A 12,633-nucleotide genomic window follows, 5' to 3' on the forward strand; every position below is an offset into this window, starting at 1 on the left:
TGACAGGGAACCTTAGGGTAGGCAGAAACATTTTGTGCTATGAATATGACAATAAAACCGACTTCACGCTGAAATGGGACACAATGGTAAACGGCTTTAGAGTATGGGCCATGATAGAATGTTCAAATACCATTGATGGGGGTGGTCCCTAGGGAGGGGATGAGCAATGATAAATGAGAGTGGCCTACAGACATTCAAGTTCAAACTGGCCCTTAAAACAGATTGGTTGGTGTTCCTATTCATCACCATGTCTTCAACTGTCAAAATGATGATACTGCTCAATCAAGTTTTGTGATTTTTAGAAATATGCTACAAAAATTTTACCTGTGTGCAAGTTTGGTGTCTCTGTGTCTGCAAGCTGGAGAATGAATGCTTTTTGAGTGAATATGCATGCACATAGTGATTTGCAGTGTCATGTTTGTCAGTTATTCTGTATGTTTAATTATTTTGCTACCTTGCTGGGGGAAGAAAAGCAGTTGCTCCTACGTGACCGTCTGAAGAATGTCTCAACACTTTTAATGCACCACCTTGACATTACTAGACATTTATGATTTGCAGTTGATGTGTTTGTGGAAAAAGTGTACACAAGCATGTGATACACAAATTTGTTGGTCAGTTATTCAGTATCATATTGATAAAGTTATTGTGCTGAGTGTAAGCATGTAAAGAATGTTGCTAGCACAGTTATCTAGGTTCGAACATAACAGTACATGCTTGATTTTCTAAAACACTTATTCATAAGGCAGTCATGGTGCGCCTCTGATTGTGCCAATAATGAATTAACAAATTTTAAAATGCAGACAGACCTGCTCAGTGATGGGAAGAAAGAAATTAAGAAGAAAAAGACCTGTTTTGTAGGGAAACGTTACTATTTCACTTAGTTTCTGGAGGAAACGAAACACTAGGGAAGAAACTGCAAAAGGCTGCTGAAAACAGTCGCGCACTTCTACACATAATTATGCACCACACATACACAAACTGAGAGGACAAATGAATACTTTGCTTGATGTCTGTAAAACCACAAATGCACAAAGGAAAAATTAGCAAATAGGCTAAAATCTGAAGACTGAAAACCGGTGTTATAGGTTCTTTACCACATCAGTTGCTGCTTTCACTCTCAGGTATACATGCTTACAAAACTATTCTGCATGCACACAAATGTACCTGAAACGATACTTCCAAAACAGCATCACAATGAGTCATCAGTGGGATTAATGTGCACATTTTTCTGTCACAGTGATGCACAGGCATACATCGCTGTTGGCATGTGAACCCTGGCTTCCACAGTAACAGAGAAAATAGGACATTTTCTAAATGTGTAAAGTGATGGAAGCAGGTGCTGCTTCGTATGCAAACATACTTCAGCCTGACACCTGATTTTCTCTGTTAATGTGTTAGCCAGGGTGTATACTGCGTATGGCTCACAAATTTTGAAATTTGGATGATTTATGCAATGATTTGCCCAAAGAGCAGCGTGGTTTGCACTAAACCAATACCAGGTCTACAACATGCCAAGTGTCTGGATGATTTGCTCTACAAATTCAGAAATATCTGGCAGACTTGGGTCCATGTTGCATACCCTAATTCCTGACACAGACAGATGTGATCATGCCAAGTAACTGATTCTGATAATAACCCTGCCAGAACAGTTCTGAAATTTTCTTTCCTGCCCAGGATCATACAGTGCTGGATTTCTCTTAACACATTGGAGCCCCGCATACCTGGACACCAGTGTTTGTCAGAGATCACCAAACCCAGACCGTCTTCCACCCAGCAACCTGCTCAGTGGATGATGTTCTGCTTGAATTTAATCAGAAAAGGTATCGAAGCTACTCAGCAGCAGTGCAGGATCATTTTGTGGGTGGCCTGATGGCGACCAAACACTGACAGTTCACACTGGACTGCTGGTGCTGGGAGTGCAGCAGAACCTGACTGGCTGTGTGTAGAAAGACAGCAGCATGAGGGTAATGTCACCTAACAATAAATGGCAGGGATGATCGGGGAGGGGGTTGGGAGATGCTTTATTCTTTCAAAACCTGATTCATATTGACTAAATGTCCATTGCACATCAGACAGAATGATTATGCATGCACATTAACTAATCTATTTTTGTATGTGTGTGTCTTTGTCTCCAGTAGAAACTGACGGGAAAAGCAGTCCACCAGTCCACTCAAATGTCAAATCGACCTATTATTTTTAATGAGTATTCTTAGTGGGCTGCAACTCCCGTTCACTGGCATGTACACGAGTGGGCTTTTACGTGTATGACCGTTTTTACCCCGCCATGAAGGCAGCCATACTCCGTTTTTGGGGGTGTGCATGCTGGGTATGTTCTTGTTTTCCATAACCCACCGAAAGATGACATGGATTTCAGGATCTTTAATGTGCGTATTTGATGTTCTGCTTGGGTACACACACGAAGGTGGTTCAGGCACATGCAGGTCTGCACATATGTTGACCTTGTAGATCAGAAAAATCTCCACCCTTTACCCATCAGGCACCGTTACGGATATTCAAACCCGGGACCCTGAGATTGAAAGTCCAATGCTTTAACCACTCGGCCATTGCACCCATCACATGAAAATACAGGGGTGTAACTGTTCTGGAATGAACACATTTCTGGACCATGAATGGTTTGTTTCATTAGCATCTGGATCAGCAACACATACACACCCAGACAGACATGTATCATTTTACGTGTATGACCGTTTTGTTTATTTACCGAACCATGCAGACAGCCATGCTCATTTTCGGGAGTGTACATGCGGGGTATGTTCTTGTTTTCCATAACCCACCGAACGCTGACATGGATTACAGGATCTTTAACTTGTGTATTTGATGTTCTGCTTGCGTATATACACACGAAGGGGGTTCAGGCACAAGCAGGCCTGCACATTTGTTGACCTGGGAGATCAGAAAAATCTCCACCCTTTACCCACCAGGCGCCGTTACCGAGATTCGAACCCGGGACCCTCAGACTGAAAGTCCAACGCTTTAATCACTCGGCTATTGCGCCCGTGGGTAAAAGTATTCATTTTCTTTGTTTTCTTCACAATAATTGTTTCAAGCCACATTTGAATGTTATGATTATGCTAATGAGTATTCAGCAGGAGAATGGGTGGATGGGGAAAGCTTGTGACTGAATCAATAAACCGAACAGCGCAACACACCTGAACGAACAGTACAGGTGAGAAGCAGACAGTTGGCAAGCTGCCGTCCCCACCTGCTGTTAGACAATTTACATGCTGACAAATTTTCAACTGACTGCAACACTCGCTGGGAGTTCCGTGGTAAAAAGAAGGGGAGAAAGCATTTGGTTCAGTGTACTATGTTCACATAATCGTTTTGTTCAGACACTGGATATCATTGAGTGCGATCCAGCAACGGGTTATACATCGGATATCTTGCTTTGTTTTGAGGATGACCATTTTCGCATAATCAGGTAATCAATTGGTGTAAATTTATTGTTGAGTGCGATTTGTTGCCGAAGTCGTCAGGGTTTTTGTTTACTTCCACCTCTTCTTTTCATCGTGTTTGTTTCTTTCACTTAGTTTTTAAAAATATGTCTATCTTTAGCATTTAGATAACACTGAGAGACCAAGAAAGACTAACGACCAACGACAAAAAAAACTCCCACCCTCTCTCTCTCTCTCACTGTGATACACACACACACGCGCGCGCGCGAAAGACATTTTCAGAAAAGAAAAAAAAACTGCGTAAATGTTTGTGCGCTGTTGTGAAAGTGCATGAAAAAAGGGATTTTCAGTGTATCGCGTCTTCGCATCGGTCTCATTGTTGGCTTGGCATTCAGATCGACTACCACATGTAACATCTGTGAGTCACCGTGAAAACCTATTATTTTCAGTTGGATGTTGTCGGAAGCCACTGGTTTTCATTTATGTCGTCGAGTACCAGCTGTGTTTTGATCGGTTTGACAGCTGACCTGACCATATAAAGTATAGGTAACTTCGACTCAATACAATAGCCATCGCCAGAGCCAAAGCCATGAACAGAACTACGCAGTGAGCCTCTGTGTGTGTTTGTGTGTGTGTGTGTGTGTTCCACTCTGTCTTGCTTGCATGCTCTTCACGCTTTCTCTAATGATAGATATAGGTATATTTATGATGGTCTCTATTTGCTGAGGACGGAGAATTAGAGCGCAAATGAAAATTAATGTGTTTGTACCACACACACATACACACGAGAGCACGATTTTGGACTCGTGTAAAAAGTGAGTCTTCTGTAAAAACCCGGTGTTCGGTTGTCTGTGTGTTTGTGTGTGTGTGACTGGTATTCACACACACACACACACACACACACACACACACACACACACACACACACAAGGAAAAACAACAACAAACAAAAAACAGGATGGTAGCTTTGTTAAGGTCTTCAGTTACTCGATAAAGGTTTCGTTTATTTTCCGGGGACGGATGTGGCGCTAGGCTGTTCAATACCACTAGATCACACTAACTTCTGTGGGGCCACGTCAGGGTGCACTGTCATCATTTTCAAAGACACTAACACTTTGTGGGCGGTGCTACAAAGGCTGCTAGAACTGATGTTGTTACTGAGGCTTATTTGAACTGTTGGTGCAGATTTCCAAAACACTGTGTAGGTATACGATGTATCATGTACGCCAATACAGCGTGTTGAAGCAGTTGAAACATTTTACACTGCAGCGAGGCGTAAGTTACGATTACAACAGCTTTTATTAAAGAGCGCCGATAGTCGAGCTTTAAAAGTCGGACTGAAACGGATCAATTGGCCAGTGTTACTATATTATTGATTTAGTTTTTGGTGGCACGGTAAGCCCGTGTGCCAGCTGTGGAGTTTGGAACTGTTTTCATTTCAGTTCAGAACAGGAGAAGTGCACTGTTGTTTTGTCAAGGGGTCGTGTTGAGAACTGTGAACATAATGGGTTTAACTCACTCAGTACGGCCAGTCCTCTCTTCTCCTCTACACAGACCCCTCGGATGTCCAGTGGGTGTCTCAATGACCCAACCTTTAGCTTCCGTCGTCAGAATTGTGGTATTCTTTGTCAACATTCACCTCTTCAGTATAAGAGCCTTCCGCTTGCAATATTTTGATGATGGTAATTGGGATGAAACGCTGTTAACGTCGTCTCTTTCGCCGTTCGTATGGAGAGAGTTAATAATGAGTTGAATACATCGACCTGCCGGTTCAGAGCCGCAAGGCAAAAACTTCTTTTCTTTACCTTTATAAGGCCTGCCCTTCCTTTATTTCTTTATCTCCTCTCTCTCTCTCTCTCTAGCTCTGTCTCTGTGTGTGTGTGTGTGTGTGTGTGATGTTGGCCAAGGATAAGATACCAACATTTTATTTCAGGAGCAACAGAAAAGCAACTTGAAGTTATACGTGTCGTGCTCAGTAACGGTAATTGCCCATCACCGGTAACGTGCAAAAATTTGCCCTTTACCAGTAATGATCAAGCCTCTTTACTCATCCACTTTATGGGCAAGAACTGGTGCGCATTACAGGTATAGCGCAAATTACCACTGTATGTAAAAACAAATTGTCCACCAGCTGTTCCGAAATGCAGTTCTGGTCTATTTATCTCTATTTGTTAAGTTATGTATTCATTCATTGGTATATTTATTTATTCATCTAATTATCTAGCAAAGCATTTGTTTGTTTACTTCTTTCTGTCTTTCTTTTAGTTAATAGCTGTCGTAAAGTAAGTCAGTAGGATCTCATTTGGCAACATCTCGCACCATTTCTACATTCAGTCCGCCAACTCTTCTGTGAATCATGTTATAATTGTAACTTACACTTGACAGTTTGTTTCGACTGTATATACTTTGTTTATTCTAGTATCTTTTCCCTCACCGCATCTCTCACTAGTATCTGTATGCTCGCCTGAGTGTCTTTATTTCCCAGTATCTTTCTGTCTGTCTGTCTGTCTCTCTGTCTCTGTTCCATCACCGAATCTCTCACTATCTGTATTTGCCCGCCTGAGTGTCTTTATTTCCCAGTGTCTGTCTGTCTGTCTCTCTTTCTCTCTCTTTCGCTGATGTATAAACGCACTCTCAAACACATACACACAGAGAGCATCAGTAATAGTTATGTTTCCACCATGTGTGTGTGTGTGTGTGTGCGTGTGTGTGTGTGTGTGTGTGTGCTTGCTTGTTTGCGTATACTCGTTTCCGGGCTCCCTGAGTTACTGTTCGAATGTGTGTCAGTACACGCGCGCGCTCTCGCGATCATGCTCAGTAGTGGCAGCGTATGATTGATCAAACTGAACTGAAGATCTGTGTTAACGATACTGGCCTGACACAATGGAGACAGACTAGACCATAGTCCACTACAATGAAGCCGCGTTGGGCTGCAGCTGTTCTGTGTATGTGTCATGCGTGTATCAGTTCAAGTTGTAGTTCGTCACTCAAAAACTGTTGCATGGCGACAACAGGTGAAAATGACAACCCACAGCTGGCCTCTGCTGCCACTACGGGACACGCCGTGTCACTCTTATTGCCTTTTGTTTAATTTAGCATAGCAGTGGAGGATCGATTGATTTTTTTCGGGGATGGGGGGTGTAGTCACACACACACACACACACACACACACGCACACACACACACACACACACGTGCCCGCGCTGCGACTGAGAAAACAAACGCAGGACGAGACAATAAAAAACATCTGATTGTGTGTGAGTCACGGTTTACATTCATACCACTGACCTACACAACTATGTTTTTCACAGGACACCTGTGCATTCACACTATTCCTTACTCCGCTATATTCACACTGCTGGCTTAGACATGTGCATTCACATTATCCCTTTTTCGACTGTGTTCACATTGCTAGCATACACGTGTGCATTCACAATATTCCTTATACAGCTATGTTCACGCTACTAGCTTTGACCAGTGCATTAACACAGTCACTACTCCTTATATAGCAATATCCAAGCTGCTGACTTTGACCTGTTCATTCACACTATTTATCATACCGGTGTATTCACACTGCTGCCTCACACCTGTGCGTTCACACTATTCCTTACTCCGCTTGTTCATACTGCTGGCTTAGACATGTGCATTCACACTGTCCCTTTTACGACTGTGTTCACATTGCTGGCTTACACGTGTGCATTCACAATATTCCTTATACAGCTATGTTCACGCTACTGGCTTAGACCTGTGCATTCACACTATTTATCATACCGCTGTATTCACACTAGCTGCTGCCTTACACCTGTGCATTCACACTATTCCTTATACCACTAGTCTATATTCACACCGCTGGCTTAGACCTCTGCATTCACACTGTTCCTTATACCGCTTTATTCACAGTGCTGACTTAGACCTTGCATTTACTATTCCTTATTCCACTATATTCACACTGCTGGATAAGACCTGTGCATTAACACTATTCCTTTTACTGCTATATTCACACTGCTGGATAAGACCTGTGCATTCACACTATTCCTTTTACCGCTATATTCACACTGCTGGATAAGACCTGTGCATTCACACTATTCCTTTTACTGCTATATTCACACTGCTGACTTATACCTGTGCATTCACAGTATTCCTTATACCGCTATATTCACACTGCTGGCTTAGATATGTGCATTCACACTATTCCTTATACCGCTATATTCACACTGCTGGCTTAGACATGTGCATTCACACTGTTCCTTACACCGCTCAGTGCATTCACACCGACTGCTGGCTTACACAGCTGCAGCAGTCTCTTGAAACAGTTTCATGTCTCCTAACAAGAGAAAAGAAACGAAACGAAACGAATTTTTATTTCACAAGGGTAGTGTGGAGTAAGCACAGCTACTTTTTTTTTTTTACATCCAGCCCTCAAAATTCACAGAGATGATAATCCAGATCCGTGGCAATTAAACCGTCAGAATAGGCCCAGTCAGTATTTTCCAGTCACATAGTGTTGGAAGGAACAGCATGTTGAGAACCAGTCTGTGTCCACAAACAGGCGTGACGCAGACAGGACGCGGGATGACGCCCAGCAGTCCCCACCCTCATCAGCTGTAGGAGGTGAACCGGCGGCAGACAGCGGGGATTTTAACTTCACAGCCATGGGGGTGACAGAGGCCTCCACACCGCACTCTCCCTCTCCGCCCACCGGGGAAACCAGCACGGGGGACATGTCAATGGGTGGGGAGGGAGACACACCTTTCCTACCCACACCCCTTCACCCTTCAGCACTAACGGCAGCATCTGCGAGAAGGGTGGACATCTGCCGGGGCGGGGAGGAGAGGGACTTGATGAGGAGGATGAGGATGAGGGAGGAGACTCGATCCTCGGAGTCTTCCGTCACCGCCTCGACGCGGGGTAGGGCGTTTTCTGCCGTCCTGCCCTCCATGTGGCCGCCCCACGTTGTGGCCAGCAAGACTGTAAGTCAGTGCACTGCTCAGTGCAACGCTTTTTGTTTGACCATGGCTGAGAACAACACATTCATTCATTCAGCAGCTTTGTTTGTTTGGGGTTTATATATATATATATTTTTTTTTTATTCATATGTTGTCCGTTACATGGAGTGTTGGCCTGGAGGTATCGCGTCCACCTAGGATGCGAGAGAATCTGAGCGCACTGGTTCGAATCACACCGGCAGTCGCTAGTATTTTCTCAGTCCCCTTCCGCTCAGTAGACCTTGAGTGGTGGTCTGGACACTAGTCAATTCGGATAAGACGAAAAACCGAGGTCCCGTGTGCAGTGTGCATTTAGCGCACGAAAAAGTACCCACGGCAACAAAAGGGTTGTCACTGGCAAAACCCTGTAGAAAAATCCACTTCGATAGGAAAACCAATAAAATCGCAGGCAGAAAAAAAATACAAAAAGAAAAAATAGATAAATAAATAAGGTAGGGCTGTCAGTGCAGCGACGCGCTCTCTCTGGGAAGAGCAGCCCGGAGTTTCACACAGAGAAGTCTGTTGTGACAAAAAGAGTTATACAAATACAAATACACATAACACATTGAGAGAGAGGGAGAGGCACACAGAGAGAAAGAGACAGACAGACAGACAGAGAGAGCGTGGCGGTCATAATGCACACCACACGCGGCATCACACATGCTGTATTTCTGTTTTGAACATTTTCTTTGACAAATTCATCCTTCTGGCTGAACAGCTCCAGAATTATTTCATCTCAATTTATGTTAATTATTTTTACACATTGTGGTTAATAAACTCTGTGTTCTCACAGCAGACGGGGGATCTTTACAAATGTTCGCGAATATTATGTGCATGAAAATGGAAACGCGGGCCATTTTTGGCGGTCTGGTTTTAAAAGGATGCAACTCTCGCCGGCAAAAGGGATTAATTAATTTCTGACGTAAAATGTCGACGGTATTGAACGCAGGTGACGAACACATTAAAGCTCCTGCTGAATCAGACACAGTGTTGAAATTCTATACAAATACACGTCAGAGCTGTTCGGCACAAGTTATGATAGTGTTCAGTACCTTACCGTACTGATGTCCAGCATGTCAGTTTTATGGGACAGTCTTCTAGTCTTCCACTTGAATGTTTGATGCCAGAAAAATAAACAACACCACCAACAAATACAAAACCCCACCGGACCAAACTGTGACAAACAAACAAACAACACCAAAAAAAAAAACGACCAACCAAACAATAAAACAACAGATAAATAGTACTACAGCTCTCGAGTGATGGCCTAGAGGTAACGCGTCCGTCTAGGAAGCGAGAGAATCTGAGCGCGCTGGTTCGAATCACGGTTCAGCCGCCGATATTTTCTCCCCCTCCACTAGACCTTGAGTGGTGGTCTGGACGCTAGTCATTCGGATGAGACGATAAACCGAGGTCCCGTGTGCAACATGCACTTAGCGCACGTAAAAGAACCCACTGCAACAAAAGGTTTGTTCCTGGCAAAATTCTGTAGAAAAATCCACATCGATAGGAAAAACAAATAAAACTGCATACAGGAAAAAATACAAAAAAAAAAATGGGTGGCGCTGTAGTGTAGCGACGCGCTCTCCCTGGGGAGAGCATCCCGAATTTCACACAGAGAAATCTGTTGTGATAAAAAGAAATACAAATACAAATGCAAATACACTTAATGCTCGATGATCGACGGACCGCCCATGCAATGGCTGCATTGCCGGGACAGACCATCGCTTGGAATTTTAGAGTTGGCTGTAAGTCGATTGATTAAACAATTGATCCTCTTCCCATCTCGTCGAAAATCTAGAAGACTTTAGAACTGATCCTGCACTGTGGTGAATTTCTGTTTGAGATTGGTTTAAGGAAATGTGGACTTGACTTACTTTGACTTATGCCTATAGCTCCGCTCGGGAACAAAGGGCCGCAACAGCACTCCTCCAACGGACACGGTTTGGGGCGATCCTCTTTATCTGGGCCCACGTCATTCCGGCTGCCTTCACTTCAGTGTCCGTACTTCTTCTCCAAGTCTGCCTGGGTCTGCCAACTTTGCGTTTGCCTTGGGGGTTCCAGTCAAGTGCCTGGCGAGTGATGTTGAGTGGTGACTTGCGCAACGTGTGGCCTATCCACCCCCACTTTCTCTTTTTGATTTCTTCTTCTATGGGTGCTTGTTTGGTTCTGTCCCAGAGGTCTTCATTTGAGATGATTTCAGGCCACCTGATGTTCAGAATGTTGCGCAGGCATCTGTTGACAAATGTCTGGAGTTTAAGGAAATGTGGAGTGTAATAAAATGACAAAACAAAACAAAAATAAATAAATAAAAAGACAAGAAGACAGAAAGAAAAAAAGACAAGACAAGGAGACAGAAAGAAAAAGAAGAAGCACCAGTGACAATGTGCATACACGGTGATCACGTTCTGCAGTCTGTGCTCGGTATCGTTATTATCATCATTATCAGCAACATTCAATGTTATTATTATCATTATAAGTTATACGTATTTAGCGCCTCTAAACGCCGCTTTACAAACACGGAGCCATTTGCACAACAGGCTGCCTATATACTTGCATGGAAAGAGCCGATAGGAGAGTTGCCTTTGGGTGCTCATCAGTCATTGTTTTCTGTGTCATTCAGTCATGCTTCACTGAGTCACACGCGGCGCACACGTGTGTGAATGTCGCCGTGACCTGATCTCTTGACCTTTGTTGTTGACCTGATGAAGCAAAACTGGAGAAAACAAAGTGAATGGATATTATTCATGAATAAAAGATTGTTGTCTTGTTGTCTTATCACTGATTGTGGCTTTCGTATTGTTGTATATGACGCTGATTTTTGGGTGGTAGATGTGTCTGTCTGTTTTCTCTTCTCTTTCCCGCACAGATTGGGGACCGGGATTCTGCTTCAACACAGTTAGACCATACATACGACGAATTTGGGTTTACAATGGATGGAAGTAAGTGTTCTTAGTGATAGATAGATAAGTAGATAGATAAACTGACAAATAGAAATATATATTGTTATAGACTGTTGAATAGACAAACAGATATATAGATAGCTAGATTGATAGTTAGATAGACAGATGGACAGTTGTTGACATGTATATCTATATTATATCGTCGGACAGTTACACACACAGACATATAAACTATCAAGTGACGTAACTGAATTAACAAAAACAACAACGACAATAACACACACACACACACACACACACACACACACACACACACACACACACACACACATACACACACACCGTGACACACACACACACACACACACACACACACACACACACACACACACACACACACATTCTGACGCCGGAATGCAGTCGGTTGGCAATAAATAACCATCATCATCACACACACACACACATATCAGTACACACACACACACACACAGACACACAGACACACACACACACACACACACACACTGACATTCTGACGCCGGGATGCAGTCGGTTGGCAATAAATAACCATCATCATCACACACACACACACACACACAAACCACACTGACATTCTGACTCCGGGATGCAGTCGGTTGGCAATAAATAACCATCATCATCATCATCCTCATCACACACACACACACACACACACACACACACACACACACCACACTGACATTCTGACGCCGGGATGCAGTCGGTTGGCAATAAATAACCATCATGGAGCAGCTGCCACTGAATCAGTCAGTGAAAGAGTTAATGACTGCCAGTGATGATATGGTGACAACAATGATGACGATGACGATGACGATGACCAGAGAGGAACCCCAGACAACAGCCGGAGAACGCCCCCACGGCGGGGGAGGAGTCCCGGCAGAGGCAACAGCAGTGGACGACCTTAGTGCTGGAGTTCAACGCCACGCAGCGAAAGCAGCCTTCGTCGGAGCGCACGTGCAGTAGTCTGTGTTGGAGATGTTCCCGGGCCTTCACGAAGCACCAACATCACCACTCACAGGTCAACCAATGTCTTCTTCCTCTGGCTGTCGATCCGCCGTTTTACAGAGTCCTCTCTCTCTCTCTCTCTCTCTCTGGTTTGTCTTCGCTTTTTTGACTCACTTGTGTAAACAAAGTGAGTCTATGTTTTAACCCGGTGTTCGGTTGTGTGTGTGTGTGTGTGTGTGTGTGTGTGTCCGTGGTAAACTTTAACATTGACATTTTCTCTGTAAATACTTTGTCAGTTGACACCAAATTTGGCATAAAAATAGGAAAAATTCAGTTATTTCCAGT

At 43.7% G+C, this 12,633-nt stretch overlaps 1 protein-coding gene across 2 annotated transcripts in view; it reads left to right on the forward strand.

Annotated features, from left to right (window-relative positions):
• Positions 1–3,296: 3,296 nt before the first annotated feature.
• The window catches only part of LOC143291832 (small G protein signaling modulator 3-like), a 50,217-nt gene continuing 40,880 nt past the window's right edge, over positions 3,297–12,633 (forward strand). The window contains exons 1-4 of one of the 2 annotated variants that reach the window (XM_076601949.1): positions 3,297–3,442; positions 7,966–8,386; positions 11,271–11,343; positions 12,165–12,361. In XM_076601949.1, coding sequence (XP_076458064.1) covers positions 8,069–8,386; positions 11,271–11,343; positions 12,165–12,361 — 588 coding nt within the window. In that variant the 5' untranslated portion in view covers positions 3,297–3,442; positions 7,966–8,068. Of the gene's footprint in view, positions 3,443–3,902; positions 4,023–7,965; positions 8,387–11,270; positions 11,344–12,164; positions 12,362–12,633 lie in introns of those variants that run through there. The other variant, XM_076601948.1, reaches the window with a different exon arrangement.

The sequence above is a fragment of the Babylonia areolata genome, chromosome 18 (assembly GCF_041734735.1).
Source record: "Babylonia areolata isolate BAREFJ2019XMU chromosome 18, ASM4173473v1, whole genome shotgun sequence".
Taxonomy (NCBI): domain Eukaryota; kingdom Metazoa; phylum Mollusca; class Gastropoda; order Neogastropoda; family Buccinidae; genus Babylonia; species Babylonia areolata.